General features: G+C 31.3%; 3 protein-coding genes and 1 pseudogene across 4 annotated transcripts; 2 read left to right on the top strand and 2 right to left on the bottom strand.

Annotated features, from left to right (window-relative positions):
• Positions 1–4,490, top strand: LOC100810468 (3-isopropylmalate dehydrogenase 2, chloroplastic). Its single transcript, XM_003547559.5, has 9 exons — positions 1–914; positions 995–1,070; positions 1,177–1,265; positions 2,125–2,211; positions 3,246–3,362; positions 3,467–3,574; positions 3,711–3,764; positions 3,843–3,995; positions 4,132–4,490. Exons 1-9 carry the CDS (start codon positions 453–455, stop codon positions 4,213–4,215), a joined length of 1,230 nt encoding a protein of 409 aa, XP_003547607.1. The 5' UTR covers positions 1–452; the 3' UTR covers positions 4,216–4,490.
• A 2,443-nt stretch (positions 4,491–6,933) lies between these two features.
• LOC100794688 (BRAP2 RING ZnF UBP domain-containing protein 2) lies at positions 6,934–10,263 on the top strand. The gene is made up of 12 exons (XM_003547545.5): positions 6,934–7,392; positions 7,481–7,596; positions 7,702–7,810; positions 7,899–8,013; positions 8,087–8,184; positions 8,261–8,367; positions 8,461–8,707; positions 8,815–8,868; positions 8,995–9,138; positions 9,295–9,359; positions 9,766–9,820; positions 9,904–10,263. Exons 1-12 carry the CDS (start codon positions 7,216–7,218, stop codon positions 10,048–10,050), a joined length of 1,434 nt encoding a protein of 477 aa, XP_003547593.1. The 5' UTR covers positions 6,934–7,215; the 3' UTR covers positions 10,051–10,263.
• A 1,045-nt stretch (positions 10,264–11,308) lies between these two features.
• On the bottom strand, positions 11,309–14,778 carry LOC100812792 (magnesium transporter MRS2-3-like; annotated as a pseudogene). Its single transcript, NR_163825.1, has 6 exons — positions 14,389–14,778; positions 13,829–14,064; positions 13,489–13,617; positions 12,654–12,799; positions 12,428–12,551; positions 11,309–11,637 (listed from the first exon to the last, which is right to left on the bottom strand). The product of NR_163825.1 is annotated as a magnesium transporter MRS2-3-like (transcript).
• Positions 14,779–16,206: 1,428 nt separating this feature from the next.
• LOC100809223 (transcription factor bHLH18) lies at positions 16,207–21,433 on the bottom strand. The gene is made up of 4 exons (XM_003547523.5): positions 21,225–21,433; positions 20,610–21,011; positions 16,916–17,275; positions 16,207–16,533 (listed from the first exon to the last, which is right to left on the bottom strand). Exons 1-4 carry the CDS (start codon positions 21,261–21,263, stop codon positions 16,444–16,446), a joined length of 891 nt encoding a protein of 296 aa, XP_003547571.1. The 5' UTR covers positions 21,264–21,433; the 3' UTR covers positions 16,207–16,443.
• Between the last annotated feature and the right edge of the window lie 4,582 nt (positions 21,434–26,015).

The raw sequence follows: 26,015 nt of genomic DNA, 5'->3' as shown, positions 1-26,015 counted from the left end.
ATTTCACACAATCAAACTTATTTGGAGACTTTTCTTCTTTCTCATGCAAGGAGTTTGTTCCAACATGTAAACGTTGTTGCAAAATCTGCAATTGTTTGATTAGCAAAGAAATTGACATGTATTATCATTAAAAAAAAATCAAATATAATTTTTATCTTCTTATTTTATTAAATTTATTATTTTGATTTCTCTATTTTAAAATAAAGATATTTAGTTTTTATTATTTTAAAAAATATGTAATTTTAATATAATTTTCAATTTCATAAAAAATATAATTTTCAATCTTACTTATATTTATTTATTTGATTGTATACTTTAATTGAATAAATAATTTTCTGATGATATATTAAATGAATATGTTAATTGAATAAAAATATTTACTACGTGCATAACCTGGGAAGCCAATTGCCAAACAAAAACTCAGAAAACACAGGGAAAGAAAGAGTTGAGTGATGGCGGCTTGTCTGCAACTGTGGCAATGCAAACTAGCGAGACCCTTTGACTCATTACCGGTGCGAAGGTCAATTCCTTTGAGTCTGAGGTGTTCGGCCGCGCCCTCTTCTTCCAAGCCGACGCGCTCCTACAGCATCACTCTCATCCCCGGCGACGGCATCGGCCCCGAAATCATCTCGGTGGCCAAAGACGTTCTTGTCCTCGCCGGTTATCTCGAAGGGATTAAATACGACTTCCGCGAGATGCTTATGGGTGGAGCTGCATTGGATGCCACGGGACTCCCTTTACCCCATGAAACCCTTTCTGCCGCTAAGCAATCTCATGCCGTTCTCCTTGGTGCCGTCGGAGGTTATAAATGGGATAGGAACGACAAACATCTCAAGCCTGAGACTGGCTTGCTTCAGATACGTAAAGAGCTTGGAGTATTTGCAAATCTTAGACCGGCTACCGTATACTCTCCGGTATAAATTTCATTTCATTTTTATGACTTGGTAACAGTTTGCAAAGATATTGATTTTATTTTTTCTTAATTCTTCTCTAGTTAGTTGATGCTTCTACTTTGAAGAGAGAGGTTGCTGAAGGGGTTGATATCATGCTTATAAGAGAACTCACTGGAGGTCTCATCCTGCTTTCCTGATGTGTTCCTTTAATAATATTTCAAATTTGAAATGTTAATTCTTCATCTCATCTATTTTCTTTAACCACTGCTCTGTTATTACTTAGGTATCTATTTTGGAGAACCCAGGGGCTTTGGCACCAATGATAATGGTGAAGAGATTGGCTTTAATACTGAGATTTATGCTACACATGAGGTATCTTACTATTATAATATGATTCTATTGATAAATAATGCATGCCAAACGGGTGAGCTATAAAAATATATGAATTACAACAGATTAATGAAGGTTTTTGATGCATCCGCTTGTATATTTCCGTGAAAGAGAATTTGTGTGAAGGATTTGAGTTGAGCTTCTTGTTGTACAATCATTCCAAATGGCTTGATATTGATTGAATGATGGCCAGTTATGGAAATTGAAAAAATATCTCTAATTTGACTAAAAACTGAAGCTGGAGTATCCTTAAGATCTTTAATTAAAACAAGTAACATTGTCTTAGGAGTTAGGGGAGATGGAAGAGGAAGTCAGTTAGGATATTAGTCAGTCAGTCAAGGATTGAGGTAAACAAATAGAGGAATGTAGAGGAAAGGGATTCATTCATTTGAGAATTGTGCTTTTTTGTGAAAGGAGACAACTTCTATGAAGAGGAAATATTTGGAGGAGAGATCTCTCTCCTTTGTTCTGTCAATTCAATAAAATATGTTTCTTTTACCCATTTATAGTCTAGCTTCGTAACACATTGTCTATGAGGAAGGATGTAGTGTGTTTGGTTTAAATTCACTTTTAGCATAATTGATTAAAAAATCACGTGTTAAAATGAAGCAACAAATACTAACTTAAGCTTTTTCATGGTGTCACCATGATTTTATGGTCTAGAATCACTTCTCACTTGTTATCCAAACACACTAGGAATGTACTATATGCAGATGCAGATTTCACCTTTTTCTTTCCCTTTGAAGGGACTTGTAGTTTTCTTCTGGAGCTGTCTCTTTAACAAATTTCTGTATTATCTCTGGATCTATGATTGTCTGATCAATGATAATTTGTATACCAGATAGATCGCATAGCTCATTTTGCATTTAAGGTTGCTCAAAAGCGTCGTCGGAAACTTTGCTCTGTTGACAAAGCCAATGTACTAGAGGTACGTATTGCTGGATTACACCATGAAGCTTATTCAGGAATACTGTGAAATTTTTGCCATTGTATAATGTGTATACAGAAAAAATAAGTTCATGGAAGATGCCTTCCAAGTTCTACTGAAAATGGCCTTGTTTGATATAATGAGAATATTAGTGCTATTCTACACTTACATTTTCTAACTTTAGAATCTAGTTCATGCCTCAAATTGCTTAAACTTTAAATTGGAAGATTCAATCATACTGCAAAGAAAATGCCTCTCAGTTGTTTTGTCTTGTTTAAAATTCTGTTTAGATTAGGTATTCCAGATATCTTCTTAGGCAACTTCAGTATAAGACATGGCTACATTCTTTCTGTTAATATTTTTATATTTCTCCAAAAAATGTAATTTTCTATTGACCTATATTTGTAAATAGTTATATAGTTAATGAGCACATAAACATAGTAACTTTTTTTTTGTTGAATGACGTAAACATAATAGCTGCTAACTCAGATTTTGTATGTCTTTTTTGTAACTTGATAGTCACTTGTTCCTGAGATCTAGTGGCTGCTTTTTTTAAAGCATAATAAGATAGATTTAAAATAATATAATTTATAATGCTTTGCTTGTCTAAAATTGTATATGATGATTCCGTTGATAACTAACCCATGGTGGGAATATGTCTTGGATTCATTTTTCTAGTGATTCTTGCTGATCTTAATATTATTAATTAGCCACTGCTGTCAATTCAATAAAAAACTTAAAAATACTTGACGGAAATCTTTGTAGATGTCTTCCTTATACCTCAGGAATATTGTTGTTGATTAGGTTGAAATATGCTGTGATAGGTTTTAGTTGGTCCTAAAGTACCTCAAGAATTAACCAATGGAAATTGCATGGAGGTCTTTGCTGATGCAACTAACCTTATATATGGAATTTCCACGTTCACTGAATAATTAAAATTTGTGCATGTTTTGGTTACTTGGGGGAATGAACAAGAAGATATCAGTGACATATTTAGGTCCAGTTCCTATACTAACTATATTTGAGTTCTCCAGGCATCAATGTTATGGAGGAAGAGATTTTTGGCAATAGCACAAGAATATCCTGATGTTGAGCTCTCACACATGTATGTTGATAATGCCTCAATGCAACTAATCCGCGATCCAAAACAGGTTTGTTCATTTTATTTATGGCTATGCAAATTTATGCTCACAAACGAAAAACTGTTTGATGGTGAAAATGCAAGTGTTGCTGTATCTAACTCTGAATTTTGCAGTTTGACACCATGGTGACAAACAACATTTTTGGCGATATATTATCAGATGAGGCTTCAATGGTCACTGGAAGTATTGGGATGCTTCCTTCTGCTAGCCTGGGGGCTTCGGTATGAAAATATATCCATAAGCAATTATGATATAGATCATGAGCATGTTTCTCAAGTTTATATTGCAATGCTTTGTTTTATGTTATGAGGCAAGTAACATTATCGCTTTCACTGAGTATTGGTTTTTATTGATTAGGGACCTGGACTTTTTGAACCCATACATGGTTCTGCACCTGATATTGCTGGACAGGTTGGTGTCTTTTATTTCCGTTTTTTTTCATTTGCTTCAACCGACATGCTTAACAACAGCACAATTACTCATATACAGGACAAGGCAAATCCATTTGCCACTGTTCTTAGTGCTGCTATGCTTTTGAGATATGGCCTAGGAGAAGAAAAGGCAGCTGAAAGAATAGAGAATGCAGTGATGGACACTTTGAACAGGGGATTTCGAACTGGTGACATATATTCTGCTGGAACGGTAAGCATCTCTTTCATTAATGTTGAAAAGACTTTTGTCCTTTTTTCATCAACTTCAGATTATTTTCTCTTTGATTAATTATTGGAATTATTTTGCTGAGCAAACTTGATGTTTGGATTGTGTGTTGTTGATGCAGAAGCTGGTAGGATGCAAACAGCTAGGTGAGGAGATACTGAAGTCAGTTGAATCTAACGTTCCTGCTGGTGCTGCTGCAGTGTGATTTTGAAACCAACTCGCCATAGCATTTTGGGTTCTGGTTTAGGTTGGAGGCCACTATGACTGCCAAAGCCGAGAAAGTCTCCCTAGTCTATTAAGTTCTGGCTTCCTTCTGTATCATGTATTTCGGTTAACACACCCAGCCTATGTATGATTGAATTTTAGAAAGTAGCAAGGTTGTTTATCTTGTATTCTTGTACCCGGGATTCTAGTTTCCCTTGCATGCGAGGTCGCTTGTAATGGTGGAATAATGATTAATGGAGTTTGTCTTGTTAAAAATAAAAAAAAAAGATTTATCAGGTTCAAATTTTTCATAGCCCTTCTGTAAATTGAAGAACTTTTTACGTATAACGTTTGATGGAGCACGGACACTCCAAATGATAAAAATGTTAACATTTCGTCTCAAGTGTCTACTACTATGCATATGATATATGAATATAACCCATTGCTTTGAGGGGTGATCAAACAATGAGACCTCCATTACATTATACAATTATAATTAAAATTGTGCTAGATGTCTTAAAATTGTTTTTAATGCTTTTTTTATGATATAGCTCATGGTGGGTCTCACTTTAAAACGATGAGAGAGGGTCACTAAACGTGTTAAAATTGATATTTTTAATAAAATTCAAGTCAATTACAAAAAGAGTTTTATAAAGAGGGAAAAAGATAGTTGTTATAATTTCTCTGTAAACCCTAGTTTTAATCCTTCTCAAGGTATATATTCAAATTGATACATATCATTGCATCTCGAGCTCAAGTTGTCCAGGTAGGTAAATAAATTGGAGGAAATCAGAAAAAGCAAAACATATAAGCATGAATGCAATTATTTTATTTAAGTGAATAAATATTGGTGAAAAATGAGTTGGGAGTAGAAAAGTTGAATATTTTGAAGTGAAAGATAAATAAATGGGTTTTGGAGGAAGGAAGAGATCCTTGTGTTGTGGGTTGAGGTGAGAAGGGAAGGGATGTCCGATGAGGAACCTAGCGAATCCTCCTTCTCCACCTCTCTCTTCTGGAAACGACACTCCTTCTACTCTACCCGTATGCTCCTTCTATTCTTCTTCCATCGATATATTCTCCTTTTACACATGATAATTAATGAATGAATCAAGCTTCTATCCTTTTATTAATGAATGGAAGCCTCTCGTTTGCGTTGTCGGCGTCCCAAATCACATGACCTATGCGGATTTCTGCCAGTTCTGTGGTTCCTTCATTCAACACATGCTAGAGATGCGCATAGTCTGGTATGCTACTGGTATATATGCATATTCATGCTCACAAATCACAATCGCAATCACATCTGCAATATTGATGTCTTCTTCTTTCTTTATGTTTTAATTCGCTTTGACGATAAGACACCACCGACAGCTTCTACAATGGCCGCCGTTTCACTTCTCTCGAGATTCCTCTTCTATTTCTCTCCATAATTTCTTTTCTGTTTTGTAATCTGCCTGCTTCACATGATATTTTTTTTGTCGATATACTTGTTATAAAAAATTAATAAATTTATTATATATAATAATTTTGTGATTAAATAACAATATAAATGTATATATATTATTCATTTATTAAATTATAGTTAAAAAGGATAAAATTATCAAAATTTATAGATCATTTTCATTCATTTTAAAAGAATATATAAATATTACTGAGACTCATTATTATGGTAGGACCTCCACTGGATGAAAACGCTATCCAAATCCAAAGACAAAATATGATAATATATACAATAATATTAGTGATACAACAAATTATATATTTTTTTCTGATATACTTACTATAAAAATTAATAAATTTATCTTATATAATAATTTTGTGATTAAATAATAATAATTTGTGCATATATTATTCCTTTATTATTATAGGTGTAGAGGATAAAATCATTCATTTTAGGAAGAATATATAAATATATAATTATTCAAACTCAAAGATAAAATATAATAATATACACAACAGTTGACAGTAGTATAATAAATTTTATATAATAGATATAATAATTTTAGTATAAGAAATTGTATACGAAAGTTTATTCAAAAGTTTGATTTCTTATCAAAGATTTTGTATTATTAATTAATTTTATATAATAAATACAACAACCTAGGGAATATTAATATTATGACAAAATATCTTACTCTGAAACAAAGTAGTAAGAACAAATAGATTATTGGTGAGGTTTACAATTGACATGCATTGAAAAAAATACATAAACTCTTTTAAAGTTGTGAGAAGATAACTCATCACAATTATGTGATATTACTATTATTCTTTTCATATCTTTTACTCTTTTTTAATTTGTTAATTTTTTTTATTATTAATCAATCATGATTTTTTCGTAGTATAACTTATGAAACAATTGTTATAAAAAATAATAAATTTATTATGATAATTTTGTGATTAAATAACAATATAATTTATGTACATCTCATTCATTAATTAAATTATAGTTGAATAAGATAAAATTATCAAAGTTTATAAATTATTTTTATTTATTTTTTTAATAAATAAATTGTTGGTCCAATTACATAATTTAAATAAGAACAAAGAAAAAGAAAACACCACAAAAGACTCATTTTATTCGTAAAAAAATAGTTTGGAAAATACAAATAATTTTTTATACTAAACAAAAAATAGCGGAGCGGAGCAACCCGTGTGTTATAATTTATGATTGATGAGAGGTATGCTTTTATTCTATTGTGAGCATCGCACGGGTAAATGACTAGTTTTTAATAAAATTCAAGTCAATTACAAAAAGAGTTTTATAAAGAGGGAAAAAGAGAGTTGTTATAATTTCTGTGTAAACCCTAGTTTTAATCCTTCTCAAGGAAACCAGAAAAGCAAAACATATAAGCATGAATGCAATTATTTTATTTAAGTGATAAAATATTGGTTAAAAATGAGTTGGGAGTTGAAAGGTTGAATATTTTGAAGTGAAAGATAAATAAATGGGTTTTGGAGGAAGGAAGAGATCCTTGTGTTGTGGGTTGAGGTGAGAAGGGAAGGGATGTGGAGTTCAACTTCAAGCACAGCAGCGATTCCCTCCGACGAGGAACCTAGCGAATCCTCCTCCTCGTCCTCCTTCTCCACCTCTCTCTTCAATTTCTCTTCTGGAAACCCGAGAATCGAGGAGACCCGTGGCCTCATGCATCTCTTCCCAGACGACACTCCTTCTACTCTACCCGTATCCTCCTTCTATTCTTCTTCCATCGATATATTCTGCTTTTACGCATGATAATTAATGAATGAATCAAGTTTCGTTTTGGTGTTAGGTTGGACGGAAGCCTCTCGTTTGCGTTGTCGGCGTCCCAAATCACATGACCTATGCGGATTTCTGCCAGTTCTGTGGTTCCTTCATTCAGCACATGCTAGAGATGCGCATAGTCAGGTATGCTACTGGTATATATGCATATTCTCATGCTCACAAATCACAATCACCATCACATCTGCAATATTGATGTCTTCCTCTTTCTTTCTTTCTTTCTTTACATAGGATGGATGGGATGGAGGATCAGTACAGTGTTTTAGTTCGCTTTGACGATCAAGACTCCACCGACAGCTTCTACAAGCACTACAATGGCCGCCGTTTCTCTTCTCTCGAGGTTCCTCTTCTATTTCTCTTCATGATTTCTTTTCTGTTTTGTAATCATAGGTAATACGATTCAAATGAATTTCCCTTGCTAATGATAGGTTGAGGTTTGCCGTGTTCTTTTCACATTAGACGTGCAGTACACTGGCTCCATTGAACATGCACAACCCTCCAATGCTACTTCAACTGAACTGCCTACTTGTCCTGTTTGCCTTGGTACATCCATTTGCCTTGCCTACTACTATTCAATATTCCTACATTTTGATTATTTATGAATGAATTATTGCAGAGCGATTAGATCAGGACACCGGTGGAATTCTTACAACTATATGCAACCATTCTTTCCATTGTTCCTGTATTTCTAAATGGGCAGATTCTTCTTGTCCTGTAAGTGTCAACCAACTCTCTGCTTTCTATTTTATTTTATACTACTTCACTTCACCTCGGATACTTTTTATTTCAGGTATGCCGCTATTGCCAGCAGCAAGCTGAAAAATCTATATGTTTTGTTTGTCAAACCACTGAGAACCTATGGATATGTGTTATATGTGGGTATGTTGGCTGTGGAAGGTGAGACTGAACCCTTGTTTTGTCATGTTTTATTCTTTTTCTTTCTTTTATGTATTTGATTTGATTACAACCATATGGAAAATCTTGATTCAGATACAAGGGAGGGCATGCTATAATACACTGGAAAGAGACACAGCATTGCTATTCCCTAGAAGTGGAAACAAAACGAGTTTGGGATTATGTGGGAGACAACTATGTTCATAGACTTATTCAGTCCAAAACTGATGGGAAGTTGATTGAGCTGAACACTCAGTGTGCGCATGCAGACAATGGATGTGGAAGTTGCAGCTGTGAAGATAATGCCATGAATGAGGCTATACTTAATAGTAAAGTTGAAGCTGTAATGTTGCAAGATTAATTTAGTAATTTGCTCGATTCTTAGATTTATGTATCTTTACGGGGACTTTTAATTTCTCACACATTATATGAATATACTTTCTTTTACAGATTGTCAATGAGTACAATGAATTGCTTGCTACTCAACTTGAAAACCAAAAATTAGTAAGTGTACTTCATTTGTCCCTTGCTGTGAATCTGCAAAACATTGCCTCCTGTATATTATAAACACATTAATTTTTTTTTATAACTTGTATTGATTAATCTGTTTCTGTATTAAATTAATTGTAGTATTTTGAATCCTTATTACAAGAAGTAAAAGAAGAATCTGAGAGAAAAATTTCCAAAGCTGTTCAGAAGGCTATCAGTCTTAAACAGCAGAAGATTCAGTCCAAGATTGACAGATGTAAGAAAGAGAAGAAATTTCTGGATGATGTAAGTTGTAATCCACTCTTGAGAATTCTCTTTTGTAGAAATCTTAGTAATATGCCATAAGTTATAACCAAGCTAAGGCTTCTCTATTGTCTCATTACTATATCATAAAGAGTGAAATTCTTTTTACGAATGTTTATATTTTGTCCGTGTCTGCAGCTTAATGAGAATCTTGTGAAAAATGAGGACATTTGGAAAACTAAGATACTTGCGATTGAAGAGAGGTATGCTTTTATCCTTTCTTTATTTCTTATTGATGATGTATTTTTGTCACAATAAAATATTTTGGTGTACAATGGTCACATGGAGGTTAATATCTATTACCTCATGCATATTACCTTACCCTCCCCCCCAAAAAAATAAAAAATAGGCCAATCCTAATTAGTTTCTCAAAATAGAATATGGTATGAAGATGTCTTGTGTTCAATAAAACCAAAGGTCCCCAGTTGCTGCTTTAATGTGCGCTTGGCATTTTAAGGGATATTTTTTTCTCAACTTTGTAATTGCTAAGTATTTCTGTTTCTTGACGCAAGTAATCACAATTCCTATGGATTTCCATTTCTTGAACTTCAGTGATTGCAAATTTGCTCAAACGGTTTGTAAACTGATATGTGATGTACTTCTTTCCAGGGAGAAAAAAACCACGAGACTGATGGGTGATAGAGTAGCGGACCTGGAAATGCAGGTGAAGGATAGCGATTTCCTTATTTTCTTTTTCATAGGGAATTATAATGTGCATTCTGTTTGATACATTCTTGAACTGTGCAGCTTGGTGATCTCATGGTTTGTCTTGAGGGTGGGAGGACGGTAGAACAGCTGGCAGCTTCAGATGAGATTAAAGAAGGGATTATCTTGGACAAATCAATAGAATCCTCGACAACTAGTGGCTCTGACCTGGTGGGAAGAGACGCATAACAGAAGAATGGTTCCTTTTAATGACAGAAGAATGATTCCTTTTAATGGACTACATTGCACGGACTGACCTATACCATGTTTATAATCACAGATTTATAGAAACTACACTCGTGGATCCACAGTTGACATGTTTTCACTCTAATTTTTTCCCATATAAAACTCCCAGTGTATGTATCTGTTTAGATTTGTAAATAAAAAGATTTCCAACTACCAGTATAAATTCTTAATATTTATAAATGTAAGTATCAGGCAGGAACTATAGATTACCGAGATGGACAAGTGCGTGTCTGGTTCCAATTTGAAAACGTACACAATTTCAAGTTTTTCACATGTTTTTGCAAAAGACGCAGAAGCTTGTAATTTTAGCTTCAGCATGACCCGCGTCAGATGCATGTTATGCAAGTCAATGTATTTTGAAAAACAATATCTGAAATAACTCCACTTAATTATCAGAGGAAATAATAATTAAAAAATATCAGCTTTAATTGAAATTTATATTTATTTCAATTGTCTTGGCTGAAAAGGTCAAAGTATGCATGCCAGGTAAGTGTCGAAGTGGATTAAGAAAGAACCCAGCATTAACCCTTATTTGGGCGGGCATTAATAAGAAGTTTAGTACTTCAGTTCAGATTTTGTATGAAAAATTAAACCATTAATTATTTTTGGGGTGATGCAAGAATATAATAGGAATATTTAGCATGCAAAAAGTAAACATGATGAGTAAAATGCTACAAGTAACTAGGGCGTGAGCGGGACAATTTGGGGTAATTATAGTAAAAATTCAATTGGGTTGTGTTTTACCCTACTTTTTTTCCTTCTTAAAAAGGACAACAACATTTAAAGAAAAGTGATTAAAAATTAAGGAGTTTTTGAGGCAAAAATTAAGGACTTTAACTTTTACAAAAGAAAAGAAAAAAATAATTTTTTTAAAGAAAAACTAATTAGAATAACATTTTTAACAAAGTGCATATCTTTCTCTCTTCGTGAATAAAATGAAACTTAGCTTGAAAAAACTTTTAAATTAAAACTCAAACAACTTCTATTTTATTTTTAAACTGTAGTTTTTACTATATTAATTTGTTAGCTAGTACTACTTTTAAGACATTTGTTAGTATTACTCGATAACTCGAATGAATTTTATTTGAAAGCCTATCGTAATAAGTAACATGTAGCATGCTGATTGCAAGTGATTCCTATTTTCCCCTTTTATAGCAGCGACTCCGAAAGTTATTAAACTTATCATCTAGCAAAGCACAGATTTATCACCATAATATAGTTTACTCAAATAATTAGTAAAGTGATTACAAGTAATTGCCCTTCTAGTGAGAGAGAAAATATATTTTCTTTCCCCACCATAAACATACAAGGAATAGAAGTGCACATCCTCCAAATGTACCCCCAGTTGTAGCCCAAAATTGGCGAGGTTGACCATTAAATATTCATGCCAAACAATCCTACCACCACAATACCAACATTAAGTATCATGTTTATGGTGTCGAATATTATTGCTGCCTGCAGAAGCTCATTTTGCTTATCATCCAACACTATGTTGATGTAGTCCTCCCTGTCATCCACGTACTCACTCAACTTAATCAAATAACACATACATCAGTGAGTATTTTAGATAAGAAATTTATGTTTTAAATGCCATCACTATTCTTCGTTAATTCGTTTAGTAGAAGAGAAATAGTAGGAAAAGAAATAAAAAAAATGTGAATCCTATATCATTTTCTTTCTTTACAAATTTGCATAAAAATGAACAATGGAATACGATTTTCATTAAAAGTAATCAATTTTTTTTTGTTGATAATCCATTATCACAGGTGTATATAATGAAAAATAATTAATTTTCAAAACAAAAATCAAATATTTCCATTCAACAATTGATTCTTAAATGTCCAACATCCATCACGACAACTGATTTTCTTTCTCTACCACATTAAAATCGATTTTCATGTCTCTCAAATACACAATTGATTTTCTACCCAGTGTAAGAAACAATTTTTTTTAGTTAATTTTGTCAAACTAACTTATAAATAAATCAGTCAAAGTAGTTTGTAAGTTACTAAAGTGCTTTATCAAAAACACTAATTTTTTTTCTTATTTCTTTATTTCTTACTCCTTTTCTATTTCTGTTATTAAGCTTACAAAGTTAGAATCCTAAATTTACTCATTTGCTCACTTGTTTCCATTCATTCTATTTTTCTCAACCTTATTTTCAATCATTCTAATTCTTGCTAATTTCTTTCCTTTCTATGCAGCACAGTACTTAGTAAGTATTTCTCTTTCACAAATGTTTTTCTTTTTCTGAAAACCTACAATAATCTTTCTCGTTAGTGTTCAAAAGGATAAAAGAGTTCAATAGATCGATACTTACACTAGACAATCTTTGCAAGATTCCATTTGTCTGCGCAAAATATGCCTCTAGAAGCATCTCCAATTCCTCAACGTCAAGTTTAGGACAAAGGAATTTGTCATACTTTTCTGAATTTGATTCATCACTAAAGACAAAAGGAACCATTGTGATTTGTGAGCTCAAGTCTTATTTGTCAAACTATAGCTGTTATTAAATAGACAAACATTGGTGGTTTTTACTTTTTTACCTTTGATCGTTATCTTCAAATTCGGAATTGTACCCTTCTAATTTTAATGATGATTGATCACATAAACGAGCATTAAGCTTTTTCGTCAAATACATTTCAGCCATGTCATTATCATCGTCCAACAAATGTTCCAGTTCATCTGCTACCTGTAAAATCCAAGACCAGAATTAGTCCAGTTTTATTTTTTCGAGAACAACATAGCTTTATTGAACAATGAATCAAAATATCCCTAGGCATATACTCCATATTAGTGCAAAAATATGTTCATACAGTAAATCCGTACTTAAAGAATCCACAAATCTAATCACTTTGCTTCTTTTTGGATTTCACATTTTCATGTTGATCACAATATACACTTTATATTCCCACCCGAAATATTCTTGCAACAATACAGAGTCAACCAAATGTTTTCCTAGCATTTCTTCTAGATTAAACTTGCACAGACCAGCCTACTACCCATAGTGGACTATTTATGTGGCTAATTGAATTAAGAACAAAACCGGGCAATGAAACCAGAACCTCACAGGTGTGTTTGCAAAATGCAATCCAAAACGACCAGAAGTTGCACATAGCCACGGTGAAAGGCAAAATGTTACAATTAAGTTCTTTAAGATCGATTGAACAGCTTAAAGACTTGTTTAGTGTTGCTACATGTTGGCATCCATGTAAGAAGAATGAAAGGGTACGGTTAGTTGCTAATGCTCAAATCAATTTGAACACTGCTGAGTACTACAGAATATTATCATAGAGTGTATTCATTTCATTTATTTTCCAAAATTCTTATGTAAAATCATATGTGCATGGTGACAGGTGTTGGGCGATGAATATTACATACCTTCTGCACACGACCGGAGAGTTCAACCAAACGACTCTTGATCTGTCTAACACGTTCAAGATTGAGTGTGCTAAGCTGAGAGGTCAATTCATCTAAAGCTGGGTAAGCCTCTACCTCCAATGTTGAAGTCTAACACAGGCACAAGTCATAGAGCTTATAAGCTATATATAGAATTTACTAGCGTCTGGACTTGTGTCAAATATATAAAAAAACAAAGAAAACATCATACTAAAGAAAGGGGAGCTATATTCATAAATATAACAAATTGAAGATATTCAAACCAACAACCTGACATGAGCAAGAGATAGACAAGTAAATGCAGTTCTAAGGTAGTACAGACCTCAGATTCAAGGCACCTGCAAGCAGATTCAATACACTCCTCAAGTACTTTAAACTCAAAAGGTAACGGCTTATTAGGAGCTGGTGTTCCGGTTACAGTCTCTGCACACTCTTAAGGCTATCTGCTCTTACATGAAAGGTGGCATCAGAGTCCCCAGGTATTCTCACAGGTGAACCGTTTCGTGAATCATTAGCTAGAGTTTTTTCTTCGTGACCACCATCCATGTCATTGCTCATCTGATGTGTAATGAAAAGTTTAGAGTAAATATTATTTTCCCTAGCTACCACCGTAAACCATGCATGATGATCACCTACTACAAATTAATATTTGTAAGAGGAAATTAATCATCTTCAAACCCTAAACACTCACAACATTAAAACCAATGATTTTATATCGAGAAGAACTGATTAGGATCGGTGTAGTATGTACGAGGTATTAGGTTCTAACTTTATGTGTTGTTATTGTACACAAAAAAATAAATTATATCGAGATGAAATTCTAATTTAGATTGTGTCATAAATTAAAGAAACATAGTCTAATAATCAAACAAATATACGTACATGGGAGGGATTTAGATTGGAAAGACGGGTCTGAAGATCTTGAAGGAAGGAGAGAAAGAAAGGGTTGGAGGAGTTGATGAGGAGGAGCTCGGAGGCAGTGATGATGGCTTTGACGTGTTCAAAGTTGACAACAATGGCTCTTTCGCGTCCTAGGATGGAAGAAGGGTACGAGAGGACGGGATCGAGAACCCTAGGGTCACGCGCCGGCAACCCAGTTCGTCGCATTATGGAGTGTTTTCCAACATCTTCAAGCCGCGAATGTCCTGTCTCCGACACCACCATCCAACTCTTCACTGCCGTCGTTCCCACGCCTTTTCGCCTCATTCTTCCGGTCTCCACTATATATGATTTACGTACGTACGTTCCTTCAAATCTCAATACCAAAACCTATCTATTCATTTTAAGGTAACCTTTTATGCTATTTATTTTTTCGCTATAAGATTTGTCCACCCAGATTCAGGTTTCTGTGATTTATCTTCTTATATGGGCAAAATAGTAAATTACTTCATCTAACATTTTTTAATCATTTAATAATGCCATTAAAAAAAATGACATTTATGATAATTATTAAAGTTAATAAATCTATCATATCTGGTTTTTATTTTATTTTATGATAATATAAAAAGGATTTACATTGTTGGTATAATGTGCAAGATGGTACGGCCATAATTGAATGGTGTAGTTGATGCTATGGCGAAGGCAGCTTTTGATTGCAATGATCCGCTGGTGGTGTTGGATGAGCCTCCTCCTATATTTATTTTTGATATGCTGCTCCCTGATAGAGTTACTCTCTCTAATTAATTTCCGGCAAAAAGAAGATGGTACAACCACAACTATATATGTAGTATTATATTTTACAAGAAGCCATTGGCCATTGGGGTTGGGGAATTCGTGTGCATGGGAAAGCAAGGGATGTACCTACTAGATATTAGCTAGCTCCAAGCAAATTAAATATATTTTTACTTCTTTTAATTTAGTGTTTTATTTTTTTGCTTTTTTCTTACAAAATTATTATTTTGGTTTTAATCTTTATAAATTATGTTTTTTCTATTTTTCGTTCTTAAAAAACTTTAAATAATATTTTGAATAATGAAAAATATCATTAAAAAAAATAAAACAAACATAATTTAAACATTACAAGGACAAAATATATTTAAGCGTTATTTGATCCTCCAGAATGGTCTTATGAGCCAAGTGGAGTCTTCATAAAATTTATATATAAATTAGTCATTGAATTTTTTGTGTTGATGTCGTTTTGATTTTATAACTCAATAAATGCTCAAAATTCAAGCCCAAAAATTCATTCACGGTCTAAGTAGTCTTAATTTTCTCATGCCCTCTGCATGAAAAATGATGATATTTTTTAGTTAGGCTTTCCATATATAGACACCAAGATCACTTCAATTACTTTTCCAAAGCCCACAAACTTTAACGCTACACACTTAGAATATAAAAACAATAAATTTCAGGAGTGAGGTTTATTGAATATAACATGAACCCATTTTTAATAAATTTTAATTAATAAAATAGAATGTGTTTAAAAAGTGCATTAAAGTGTGTTCTTGGAATTTTTCTATAATTTATAATATAAGGGTAAACATTTAAAAATGATTTTTTGCCTTGAAAAAAATGTTTGCTAAATACTTTTTATCAACTACTTTGAGAAATTGAAAGTTGAAAAAGTAAAACTTAAAAAAAATCAAAAATAGCTTTGTGATGTATTTCAAAGGGGAAGTTAAATAGAAATTGAGAGAATATGATGTTGAAGGATAAAATAGGAGAAATATGCAGATCAAAATTTGTTGACTCTTTTATTTCTGTTATAAATTATAGATTAAATCTATATCCTCCTGGATCATGATACACGGTCAGCCTCAAGTTTGATTATCGTCGTCCAAGACTAAGTATGATATATGATATCATAATGAAGCATATATATACACACACTAACGCCGAGCAAACATAGTCTCTATCTTTTTATTGACTCAACATACGAAAACAAAACAGGCTATTGAAAGAGAAACGATTTTATAACTTCTCATTCTCAAGTCCGGATCATTGTTGCACATAACATGACTTCATCATAGCCACTTGTCTCAGTTCTTTCACTAGATCCTTCGCTACCAAGTTGTATTTGTCACCCATCTGCAATATATGTATATGGTAGTAACAAAATACACAAGTTTGAACAACAAACTTATCTATAGTTGAAGGGCGATAATAATCAAATGGAAAATGCTAATTAGCATTTAGTTATAGTTTAAAAAATATTGTTATTAGTGTACTTCTATTGTGATTTTCTGTGCATCTCGAGACTCTATTTAAAGCTAATTAAACTGAACTTCTATTTTAATTAGAGCTCTAATGTGATTTTCAATTAAAAATTTCTTTTATTAATTCTTTCATGATCGAGTACTCTATCTGTGGACATTAGTTAGCAATATCCTAATTAAATTTGGATAGAAAACTTTTGAGGTTGATTTTAGCTTCTTTATTTTCTTTCATAAATTGATATTTAATTAATTACCTGAGCAATAATGGTGATATCAAGGGTATTCCCAAAAGGCAAGACATTGCTAGCGGATATGTAGAGATGAAGACGTTCGAGCTCAGACATTACTTCAAGCAGAATTCCATAATGTTTGCCACAGTGAATTTTGATTAACACTTCCTTCCCTAAGACTCTGGCTTCAACTTCAGGAAGTGCTTCATTGGGCCCATAGCATTCGTCAGTGTTCGTGCCATCATCAATGCAGAGATGAGATCTTGTTATGGTTATCTCTGATTCTACACCGTTCTTCTGGATATCTTCTTCTAACTCTTCTACACGTTCTTGTAGTTGTTTCACGTAATTGATAGCTTCTCTTAGTACATGGGCCTTGTCCATCTACACACATAACATACCTATTTTATTATTTACTCCTAAAACACATACATCATAAGATTATTTTTTTTTTAGAAAAATGAATTTCTCTCCTTTTGAAGGCTAATTTAATTCATTTTTTTTATTAAAAATTGAAACCTAATGATAATCTTTTTTATATAAATTATAAAAGAAAACTTTTACAGATTAACTCATGCATATATTTTTTCTATCAACAAATATTAATTGTGAATTTATTAATTGTTATTAGTGAAAGAAATTAAAATCCACAATCTCTCTGTTTCTCTTCTATTATCAAATCAATTTTATAACTCCTTTAATAACTTATATATAAATTAATTTTAACTTATAAAAATTTCATTTTTTTTTCTTCTTATTTTCTTAGCTTAAAAGTACATTTGGAAAATTTTATCAAAACTGGACTAAGTTTTGTTCCCATTTGTAAAATATATAAAACATCAATAAAGTAACGCAAAATTTGTAATTATGTAATTAAAGTACAAATTACTGCTACTACGTGATTTATTATGCATGTACCTGTATAATATTAACTGCTAATTTTCTTATTAACAACCAATAATATTACTTTTATCATCTAGAGTGAGTTACTCACTATAAAAAAATAATAAAATCCATATTCCGATGGTTTTTACATAATGAACTTGGGTGGTCTTTTATGATTTTATTTAACCCTAATGATAGTATATGATAAATGGGAGGAAATTTTTTAAATAAGATTTTATTTCTTATTCTTTTTACCCATTTTGTTTGAATTTAATATTTATGCATTATCTGTATAAAAAATAATTATAATTTATAACTAGTTATTGTAAAAATCAGTAAATTTACTCCATATGTTAATTTATGACTGAATTACTTGTTTACTCTTTTTTTATATAATTCTTTTTTGTTTTTGCTACTACATTAAGTTATAAATCTCTAATTTTTATTGATCTTTTGTGTTTTGTCTCTATAGTTTCTACTAGGAAAAGTATTAGTCTTTAGTTTTATAATAATATTTTTTTTTTATTAAAATGTTGATCCTTGAGACAAAAATTATCTAAATAACTAAAAATATGAGAAATATTAATAACATGATTTCTAATACATTTTTCCTAATCATGTAATGTCATAAGTACAAAATGTATTTGCATATTAATTGTCAGCATATTTTGAATGTTTTCCACTATTAATTAGATAATTAGGTTTAATTATCATTAATTTTTTTAAAACTAAATAAATCATTAATTGAACTGATGAAATTAAGATCCAACCAATAGCAATAAAATATATATCTTTAATATTAGATAATACATCAAATAATAAATTAAAACAAAATCATAAAAATTAAGGTAAGTGAAGTTCTAAATTATTATTATAAAAAGTTCCCAATAAATAATCAAATAATAATATTCTATAAACAAATTATTTAAACGAGCATTTATTTATTTTAAAAATATTTTAAATATTTTTTTGAAAAAATTAAGAAAACAATAACTTTTCAAAACCGTTTTAAACAAGTTTTCTATACCATTTTCACTTTTCTTAGCTAATTTTTTAAGTTGTTTATTAGGTTGATAAGGTGATTAGTTGTTAGCTAAACTGGTTATTCTAGTATAAATTTTAATATGACTTAATTAAATTTTTTATACCTGAATTATATGTTATTTTTAATAAATTATCTAAAAAAATTTAGGTTTCATTTTACTACATGTCATTAGTCTCATATGTTAAATGATGACGTGACAGATGAAATATCATATCACCATGAATTGGTGTTTCCTATAATAAGGACTAAATTTATTCCTATGTGAACTAAATTTTGATTCATTATCTCACTAGATAAAACCCTAATTAATGATAATTTTTCTATGAAAAAATTAAAGAAATTTAATTTATTCACGAGTACCAGAAGCAGTACTCCACCAAATATATGCTTAATTTTGCATGTTGTCTCTTCCACCGTTATTAATTAGTACTCCACCTTGGATAATGATTTGATACTTTATCACAAGTAGATTAATGGGAGTCTCATTTACCTCACAGTACACTTGGTTAGTCCATTTATGTCTACTCCTCGTTCCGCACATTATACAACTGTTTTTGGCATCGTTGCGTTACTTCAAAGGTGTACCTTTCTGTGGTCTCCACTTTTCTAGTGTTATAAGCTTATTCATAGGTGAATTGAGATATACTTTTTGAAAGGCATATGAATTAAACAGAGTTCTTTTAGCTATTGAATCTTCTTTGCGAATTATTTTATATCTGGGTGTAGCAGTAACAAACAAATTCTTATGACTCATTCTAACATTGAAGCCAAACATCAAACATGATGCTCTTGCTGATACTATTATGCAGATCCTTAATTCGGATTCATTGGCTTCATAAAGACTTGGGTTTTACAGTACTTAGCAGTTCCCCACTGATAATGATATCCATATTATGAGTCATGACAATAGTTATGTAGCTTGGATGCCACAATTATATATATTTTCATGAGCACACTAATTAGTTATGCCTAGATAGGCTAAATTGATTGCCATTTCTTTCGTACGTCAAGACACTCTTCTTGGGGTTCTCCTCCGTCTCGATCGTCTCCATTAACATTCTTGATTACTCGGCTAATTTATATTATCACCAAGTTCATTTAATTACTTCACATGCTACTATACCCTGGAATTGGTCACAATTACCTTTACTTAATTTTTGAGATGAGATATCAACATTTGGTTGATGCTATAGAATTGATTGTTCTCTCTCCTGAGTTATTGATTTGTTGTGATTTCTCCTATTATTATCGTAATCATTCTTTTTCTTCTCTTTTTCTCTTAGTCTTTTTTGTTTCTATTTTTATCTGTATCTCTTATCATATTATCTGTCCGTGTGTGTTTGGTTTGCACCTGAAAACTTGCAAATTAACCCAGTTCAACAGAAAGGACACAAAAACTTGCTTCTTATGTTGGTGTTTTAGAAAGTGGAAGTATATACCAAAAAATAGGTTCCACATTTAACATTTCTCTATCATATGATATGATGCATGAATAGAATAAATTTAACACCGACCGATACTCTCTATCATGACTTACATATCTATGTATGTATCTAGCAAAAGTAATTAAAATTAAAAGTAAATAGTTTAATTTGATGAATAATATTACAAGGCAGGCACATGGTTTGAGTAAAATTAAGAGAAATGAAAGTGTGATAAGATTGATCCGGTGGCGAAAGGGAAAAGAAAAAGAAAACAGAAATTGTAGGTTCAAATTCTTACACCGACAAAAACTAAAAATTGATATTTGTTAATGAAAAAAATCAAGAGAAATGAACGACGACTAACCTTCTTCAAGCCAGGGATAGTGGCAGCAAGTGCAATGAATTTGCTGGTGAGCTCCTGCCTCCTATTTCTCTCTGACATGATGTGATTCAGTGACTCCGAAGCGCTTCCAGGCTTCTTGATTCCATGGTTGGCCCTTGAATTTGATGAGGGCAATTTGGAAGAAGAAAAATCACGATCAGTTTCTGTTGGTAACAATGCAGCGGAATTGTCGAAAGAGAGTATGTAAGTGGTTGGAAATAAGGTAGTTGGCTTAATGTCTTGAGCACAAAGAGACGACATGATGGATGAGTTGTTAAGATTTGGAGCACCCTCTTGTGGCCGTTGCAGAATATCTCTTAGGAACTCTTCATCAAAAAGGTTCGTGTGGCACAAACTTTCATTCACAACCTCGTCATCCACTTCCTAATTAATAATTAAGGATCGGTGTTCCAACAAAAATTAACCAAGCTATATACAGTTCGAGGAGATGATGTATATATATAAACTAATTATATATTCATGTGCGTGCATATATATATATATATATATATATATATATCATACTCTATCTAAAGAAGAATTAATATTGTAAAATATTATGCATGATAATATATAGGGATTGTAATTAGTTATTACCATATCGGCAGACCAACTCCCCCATGGATTCTCCTCCATGATTATTGATTAGGATAAGGATGAAGGTGGGGTGGGGGACCTATACAATATGTGTGGGTTTTCTGGTCGAAGAAGAAGATGCTTCTCTTATGATCTATAAGGAAAGAGGGGCTCTCATCATTCATAAATAATTACGAAGCGCACGGGCCAAAAAGGAAACAAACAAATTAAGACCATTTTTATTTCCGCGTCTCTTTCTTATTTAAATGGATCTCTTCATCATACGTATCATTTATTTTTCCTCTACCAATAAAATACGTCATTCTTTTTTATTTTTTACAATTTAAGTACTACTTTAGAGACATGGATATTAAAAAGATAATTAAAAAATGATAAGAGTGAGAGAGAGATATAGTTACTCTACATACTAGAGAGACTTCCTTTTGTCTGCGTTTAATGTTAACTTTGTTGATGAAACTTACAATAAACATTTTCTTAAAACTTTAACCTATACATTATATAAATAGATCATTGATGTATCCTAATTATTTTAATAGTTGAAATATCGAGTGCCCGGCCCAGCCAGCGCCTAATATTCTTATTGTCGGTCTTTAAGTCATACAATTCATGATAACATGTTGTATTGAATAAAGTGACTGAGGATTTTAAGACTGGTCTCTGGAGTTTGATCTGGCCCTATATAAGAGCTACTTGGGTTGAAACTTTGCCTTGTTTAGCGACACGGAGATGGTGAGATTTACACTGCACGGAAGCCTTAAGGCATTAACTTCAATTTCACAAGCGCAGCCAAAAACATTTAAACCTCTTAACCTCATGAATCATGATCATAAGCGACATGGATTGAAAGCAATTAACTTGCTTTGACAAAACAAATCAAAGCTTGCTTTGTTATTTATTTATACATTACAAGAATAAGGTCGCAAAAATTACAGTAAGAAATATATAGATTACATTTTTTTTAAATTACTCTTTTATAAGAGATGAAATGTGTTACTTAACATAAACAAATCTCTTAGGATAATTGTGTAGACATTTTTATTATCTCTTTAACTAATTTTTAAATATTCTATGAAATAAAATTTTGAACACTTAAAATATGTTGAGTTTCGAGAAAAAGTTAAAATAAATGCCTTTTTCATTTCAATCAATTAATCATTAAGGTTGACATTGTGGTAAAGGTTAAATAATATGTAAGAAATTCTATGTTTGAATTTCATTGTGACTATGGTAAAAAAAAAAAAAAATACACAATAGAAAGTTAATTAGTTTGATAGTTAAAAATATTGAAACTTTTTAAGTATATAGTTGCATACTTGCATTGTAGCTGACTCCATAATATCCAAAAGAGTAAGGACTAAAAGATGCTTTACTGTTTGCTTCTTCTATTTCCAGCATGCACGCCAATAGAAGAGTACTCGTGATGAGAAGAAAGGAAAAAAAGAAAAAAAAAAGGGTACTCATGAGTCATAATCAGTTAGAATTGAAAACTGATAAGTCAAGGTGGACTAACACAAAACACTAGTACTCAAGAATTTGAAATTAACTTTCATCTTTTATTTGAAATTGGGTTTGATTTTCTTCTGACGCTGTTGAAATCTTATTTGGTAGGTTATTTTTTTCAGTAATATTTTGCCGTGTTCAGAAACTAGTTGTGTAAGTATAACTGAGTATAACTACTCATAATTTAAACTTGTATGATAATCTTCTTGGTATATATTTCTTTTGATGCTTTATTTTTTTTTTAATCATCCGGTTCATTAGGACTAAAATGACTTTGAATAATTCAAAGTTTAATTAGAAGATAAATAAAATCTGATAAATAATTATTTTTATCAAAAATCAAATTTAAATAATATTCGAATAAGTTAATCTTAACTTCAACACATTAATTACTTGTGTTTAATTACTTAATTTTAAGTTATATCTAATAGTACTGGAATGCCAACATATTGAAATGTCTCTTCATTTTATCAATTTCATTGATTTCAAAAATGTAGATACGACAAAGTATAAAATTTAGACCAAATTTTTGTTATTAGAATCACAATAAAATCAGTTAGAATTAAAAAATATTTTTGTAAAAAATCTAAAACCAACTTTTTTAAAGAATTGTCCTTATACGCTTGGGTTGATGACTTGTTGCTGTTGTTGCAGGTGGCGTCTTTGTGAATAGAGTACCACCATGCATACTTTGTATTTTTTTTTTTTTCCTTACGTGTATTTTTAGATGACTAGTAAAACGAGCAATCTAACGGTAGATATACAACTTGCATGTTAAATGAGTGCAATGGGCAAGTTTAACTCCGAAGTCCTACCTTATCGGTGGAAGTATTCTACGTAAGGAAGAAACCATCGGTATCGAGACTTCCATTACTGCTGATGATCTCCCAAAGTAGAAGTATCAAAATAAGTTATTTTGTTAATTAATTGGTTCACCATGAGTTGAGAAAAAAGTGAATCAAATCAATTTGATTCACTTTTTTGGTGAGGAAAAAAAAACATAACATAGTCCAACCAATCATGTATCGATGAGTTGAGTCACTTCAACTAAAAAAAATGTTAAGATGAGGGAAATTAGAAAGAAAATGAAAAGGAATGAAAAAAACTACTCAGTTTTTTGTCAACTTGTTTTTTCGGGTCTCATACTATCTTAAGAATATGATGTTAAGCTTAGGTAGGTAGTTCGGTTGGTTGAAGACAATTGCTTCCTGCACCAATAATTTACTTTCTGCACCCCATAAGAAATTTAAAGTGACCCAAATGGGCAAAAATACTATATTGTCTCTTACGAGTCACCGGGCACCCCCACTTCCCCCTCTAAGCCTGGCCTCCACTTCTTTTCCTTTTGCACCACACCTTTGTCACTCTTGTTTCATCTTTCTTTTAGTGTGATTTTTTTATCGGTCAATATTAGTTGTTAGTTTTTTTAACAAAAGAATTGGAACATATGATTTCTCTCCCTTCCTTCTCTTTTCCTTACTAAGTCAATTTTATAACCGTGATTCTTTTCTTGTTGATATGGTTGGAATTTGTAAATAGGAAAAACTAGAAAAAAAAGTGTAAGAGGATTCGTGGTGATGAGACAGGGGACTGCCCTTGAGTGCACCTTAGAAGAGGAATTCAAGTGAAGAACGGTGTTTCATCACTTTCATGTGTCGAGTTACAGCTCATCTACGTCAATTTCAAATGTCGTCAAATGTTGGGAGGGCATTATATTTATACATATTAAGCTTTGTTCGTTAATAATATTCTTCAAAATACATAATCAGGACGTTTATTGAATTGAGTTGAAAGGTAATTGGCTCCTAAGAAATTTGGCATACTGCTCCCTCCCGCAGTTGCCTCTTCCTACTTTCTACTTTCTACCCGTTTCTATCATCATATATACACATGGTTATTTTATGTTTTGACACGTTTATGTAATTTCGATTTTTTTATCTTAGAGGGATAACTTTTTTTTATATATAAAAAAGAAAAAATAGATTATTATTTTATTTATGGTAAATACCTATTTTAATCCATAAAGTGTGAGGAGTTAACATTTTTTACGGCTACCGAGGATCATATATCATTTATGTGATTGTCGCCTTTTAGAAAATTAAGTTTTTAATTTAACCTTTCAATTTAATTATTTATTGTGGTTTTGGTGGTTGAGCTTAATCATTGATATTTTATTTCTGAATTTAACCCCTTATTCCTAAACTTAATTATTTATCATCACTATGATCTTTATAAGTATTTTTAAATTTTTAATTAAATCCCATGCTAAATATAAATTATTAATTTAAGGGTATTTGATTTGACTATTTTTTGTTTTCATTTTTACTAGAAATAGAAAATGGTGATGAAAATGTGTTTGGTTGAATTTTTGAAAACATTCTTAGTGAAAATATTTTCTCAAACGAACCAAAAACTAGAAACAATAAAATCTCCTTTTTAGTATTTTCAGTTGAAACTAAGAATCTCATTTTGGATAAAATAAAAATGCGGTGGTGACAAGGAATGTAATTTTAAACAAATCTAAAAATATTTTTTTTTTTGAAAACGCATTTTCAATGTTTTTATTTCTTAAAAATAGAAAACAAAAAGTCAAACCAAACATATTTTCAGAATTTTAATATTTTTGAAAATGAAAACAATTTTCAAAAAATAAAAATAAAAATTGAAAATGCAAATCAAACACACTCTTAATTATCACCGTATCTTATTTTTATTTCTTATCTCATATTTTTCAACTTTATTTTTTGCACTTTGTAGCTTATATCAACTTTCACCTTCACCAATTATACTGCAAATTTATCATTTATTTAATTGAAACATCAATTATAATGAAAAAAGAACACAAAATATCTATAAAAAAAAACTATTTTTTCTCTCTTAATAAACATTGTCTAACTTTTACATTTTATTCAATTAAAAATTTCAAATATCAAATATAAAAATTCCTTTTTTTACCATACGACGTACCATCCTTAATTTTTTATATCTTTGACTAATATATAGAAAAACTATTACATACTCTCTATAGACTACATCGCATCTATGGTTCTAATTATTTTTGATGTGATAATTTATATTTGATATATAGCATGGGATTTTTAAAAAATTGTGATTATCAACGAATAATAAAAAAAATGTTTAAAAGAATGTGTTTTTAGTATTTTTTTTAACAATGTAATGTAATAAGTTTAAATATTTTTTTTGTGTAATTAGAAAATATCTAATGTTTTTATTTGATATTTAACTAATATCATGATAGTTACGTGTTCTTAATTCTTGTAACGAAAAATT

Source organism: Glycine max, chromosome 15, assembly GCF_000004515.6.
Source record: "Glycine max cultivar Williams 82 chromosome 15, Glycine_max_v4.0, whole genome shotgun sequence".
Taxonomy (NCBI): domain Eukaryota; kingdom Viridiplantae; phylum Streptophyta; class Magnoliopsida; order Fabales; family Fabaceae; genus Glycine; species Glycine max.
The sequence above is the reverse complement of the archived record's forward strand: the minus strand, read 5'-3'. Positions and strand labels throughout refer to the sequence as shown.

Coding starts and splice junctions, on each gene's coding strand:
- LOC100810468 (XM_003547559.5), top strand. CDS start 453: ATGGCGGCTTGTCTGCAACTGTGGCAATGCAAACTAGCGAGACCCTTT. Junction 1,071..1,176: donor TATAAGAGAACTCACTGGAG/GTCTCATCCTGC, acceptor GTTATTACTTAG/GTATCTATTTTGGAGAACCC. Junction 3,996..4,131: donor ACATATATTCTGCTGGAACG/GTAAGCATCTCT, acceptor TTGTTGATGCAG/AAGCTGGTAGGATGCAAACA.
- LOC100794688 (XM_003547545.5), top strand. CDS start 7,216: ATGTGGAGTTCAACTTCAAGCACAGCAGCGATTCCCTCCGACGAGGAA. Junction 7,811..7,898: donor GCCGTTTCTCTTCTCTCGAG/GTTCCTCTTCTA, acceptor TGCTAATGATAG/GTTGAGGTTTGCCGTGTTCT. Junction 8,014..8,086: donor TACTTGTCCTGTTTGCCTTG/GTACATCCATTT, acceptor GAATTATTGCAG/AGCGATTAGATCAGGACACC.
- LOC100809223 (XM_003547523.5), bottom strand. CDS start 21,263: ATGGAGGAGAATCCATGGGGGAGTTGGTCTGCCGATATG. Junction 17,276..20,609: donor CTATCCCTGGCTTGAAGAAG/GTTAGTCGTCGT, acceptor TTATGTGTGTAG/ATGGACAAGGCCCATGTACT. Junction 16,534..16,915: donor ATATCACCATTATTGCTCAG/GTAATTAATTAA, acceptor CATATATTGCAG/ATGGGTGACAAATACAACTT.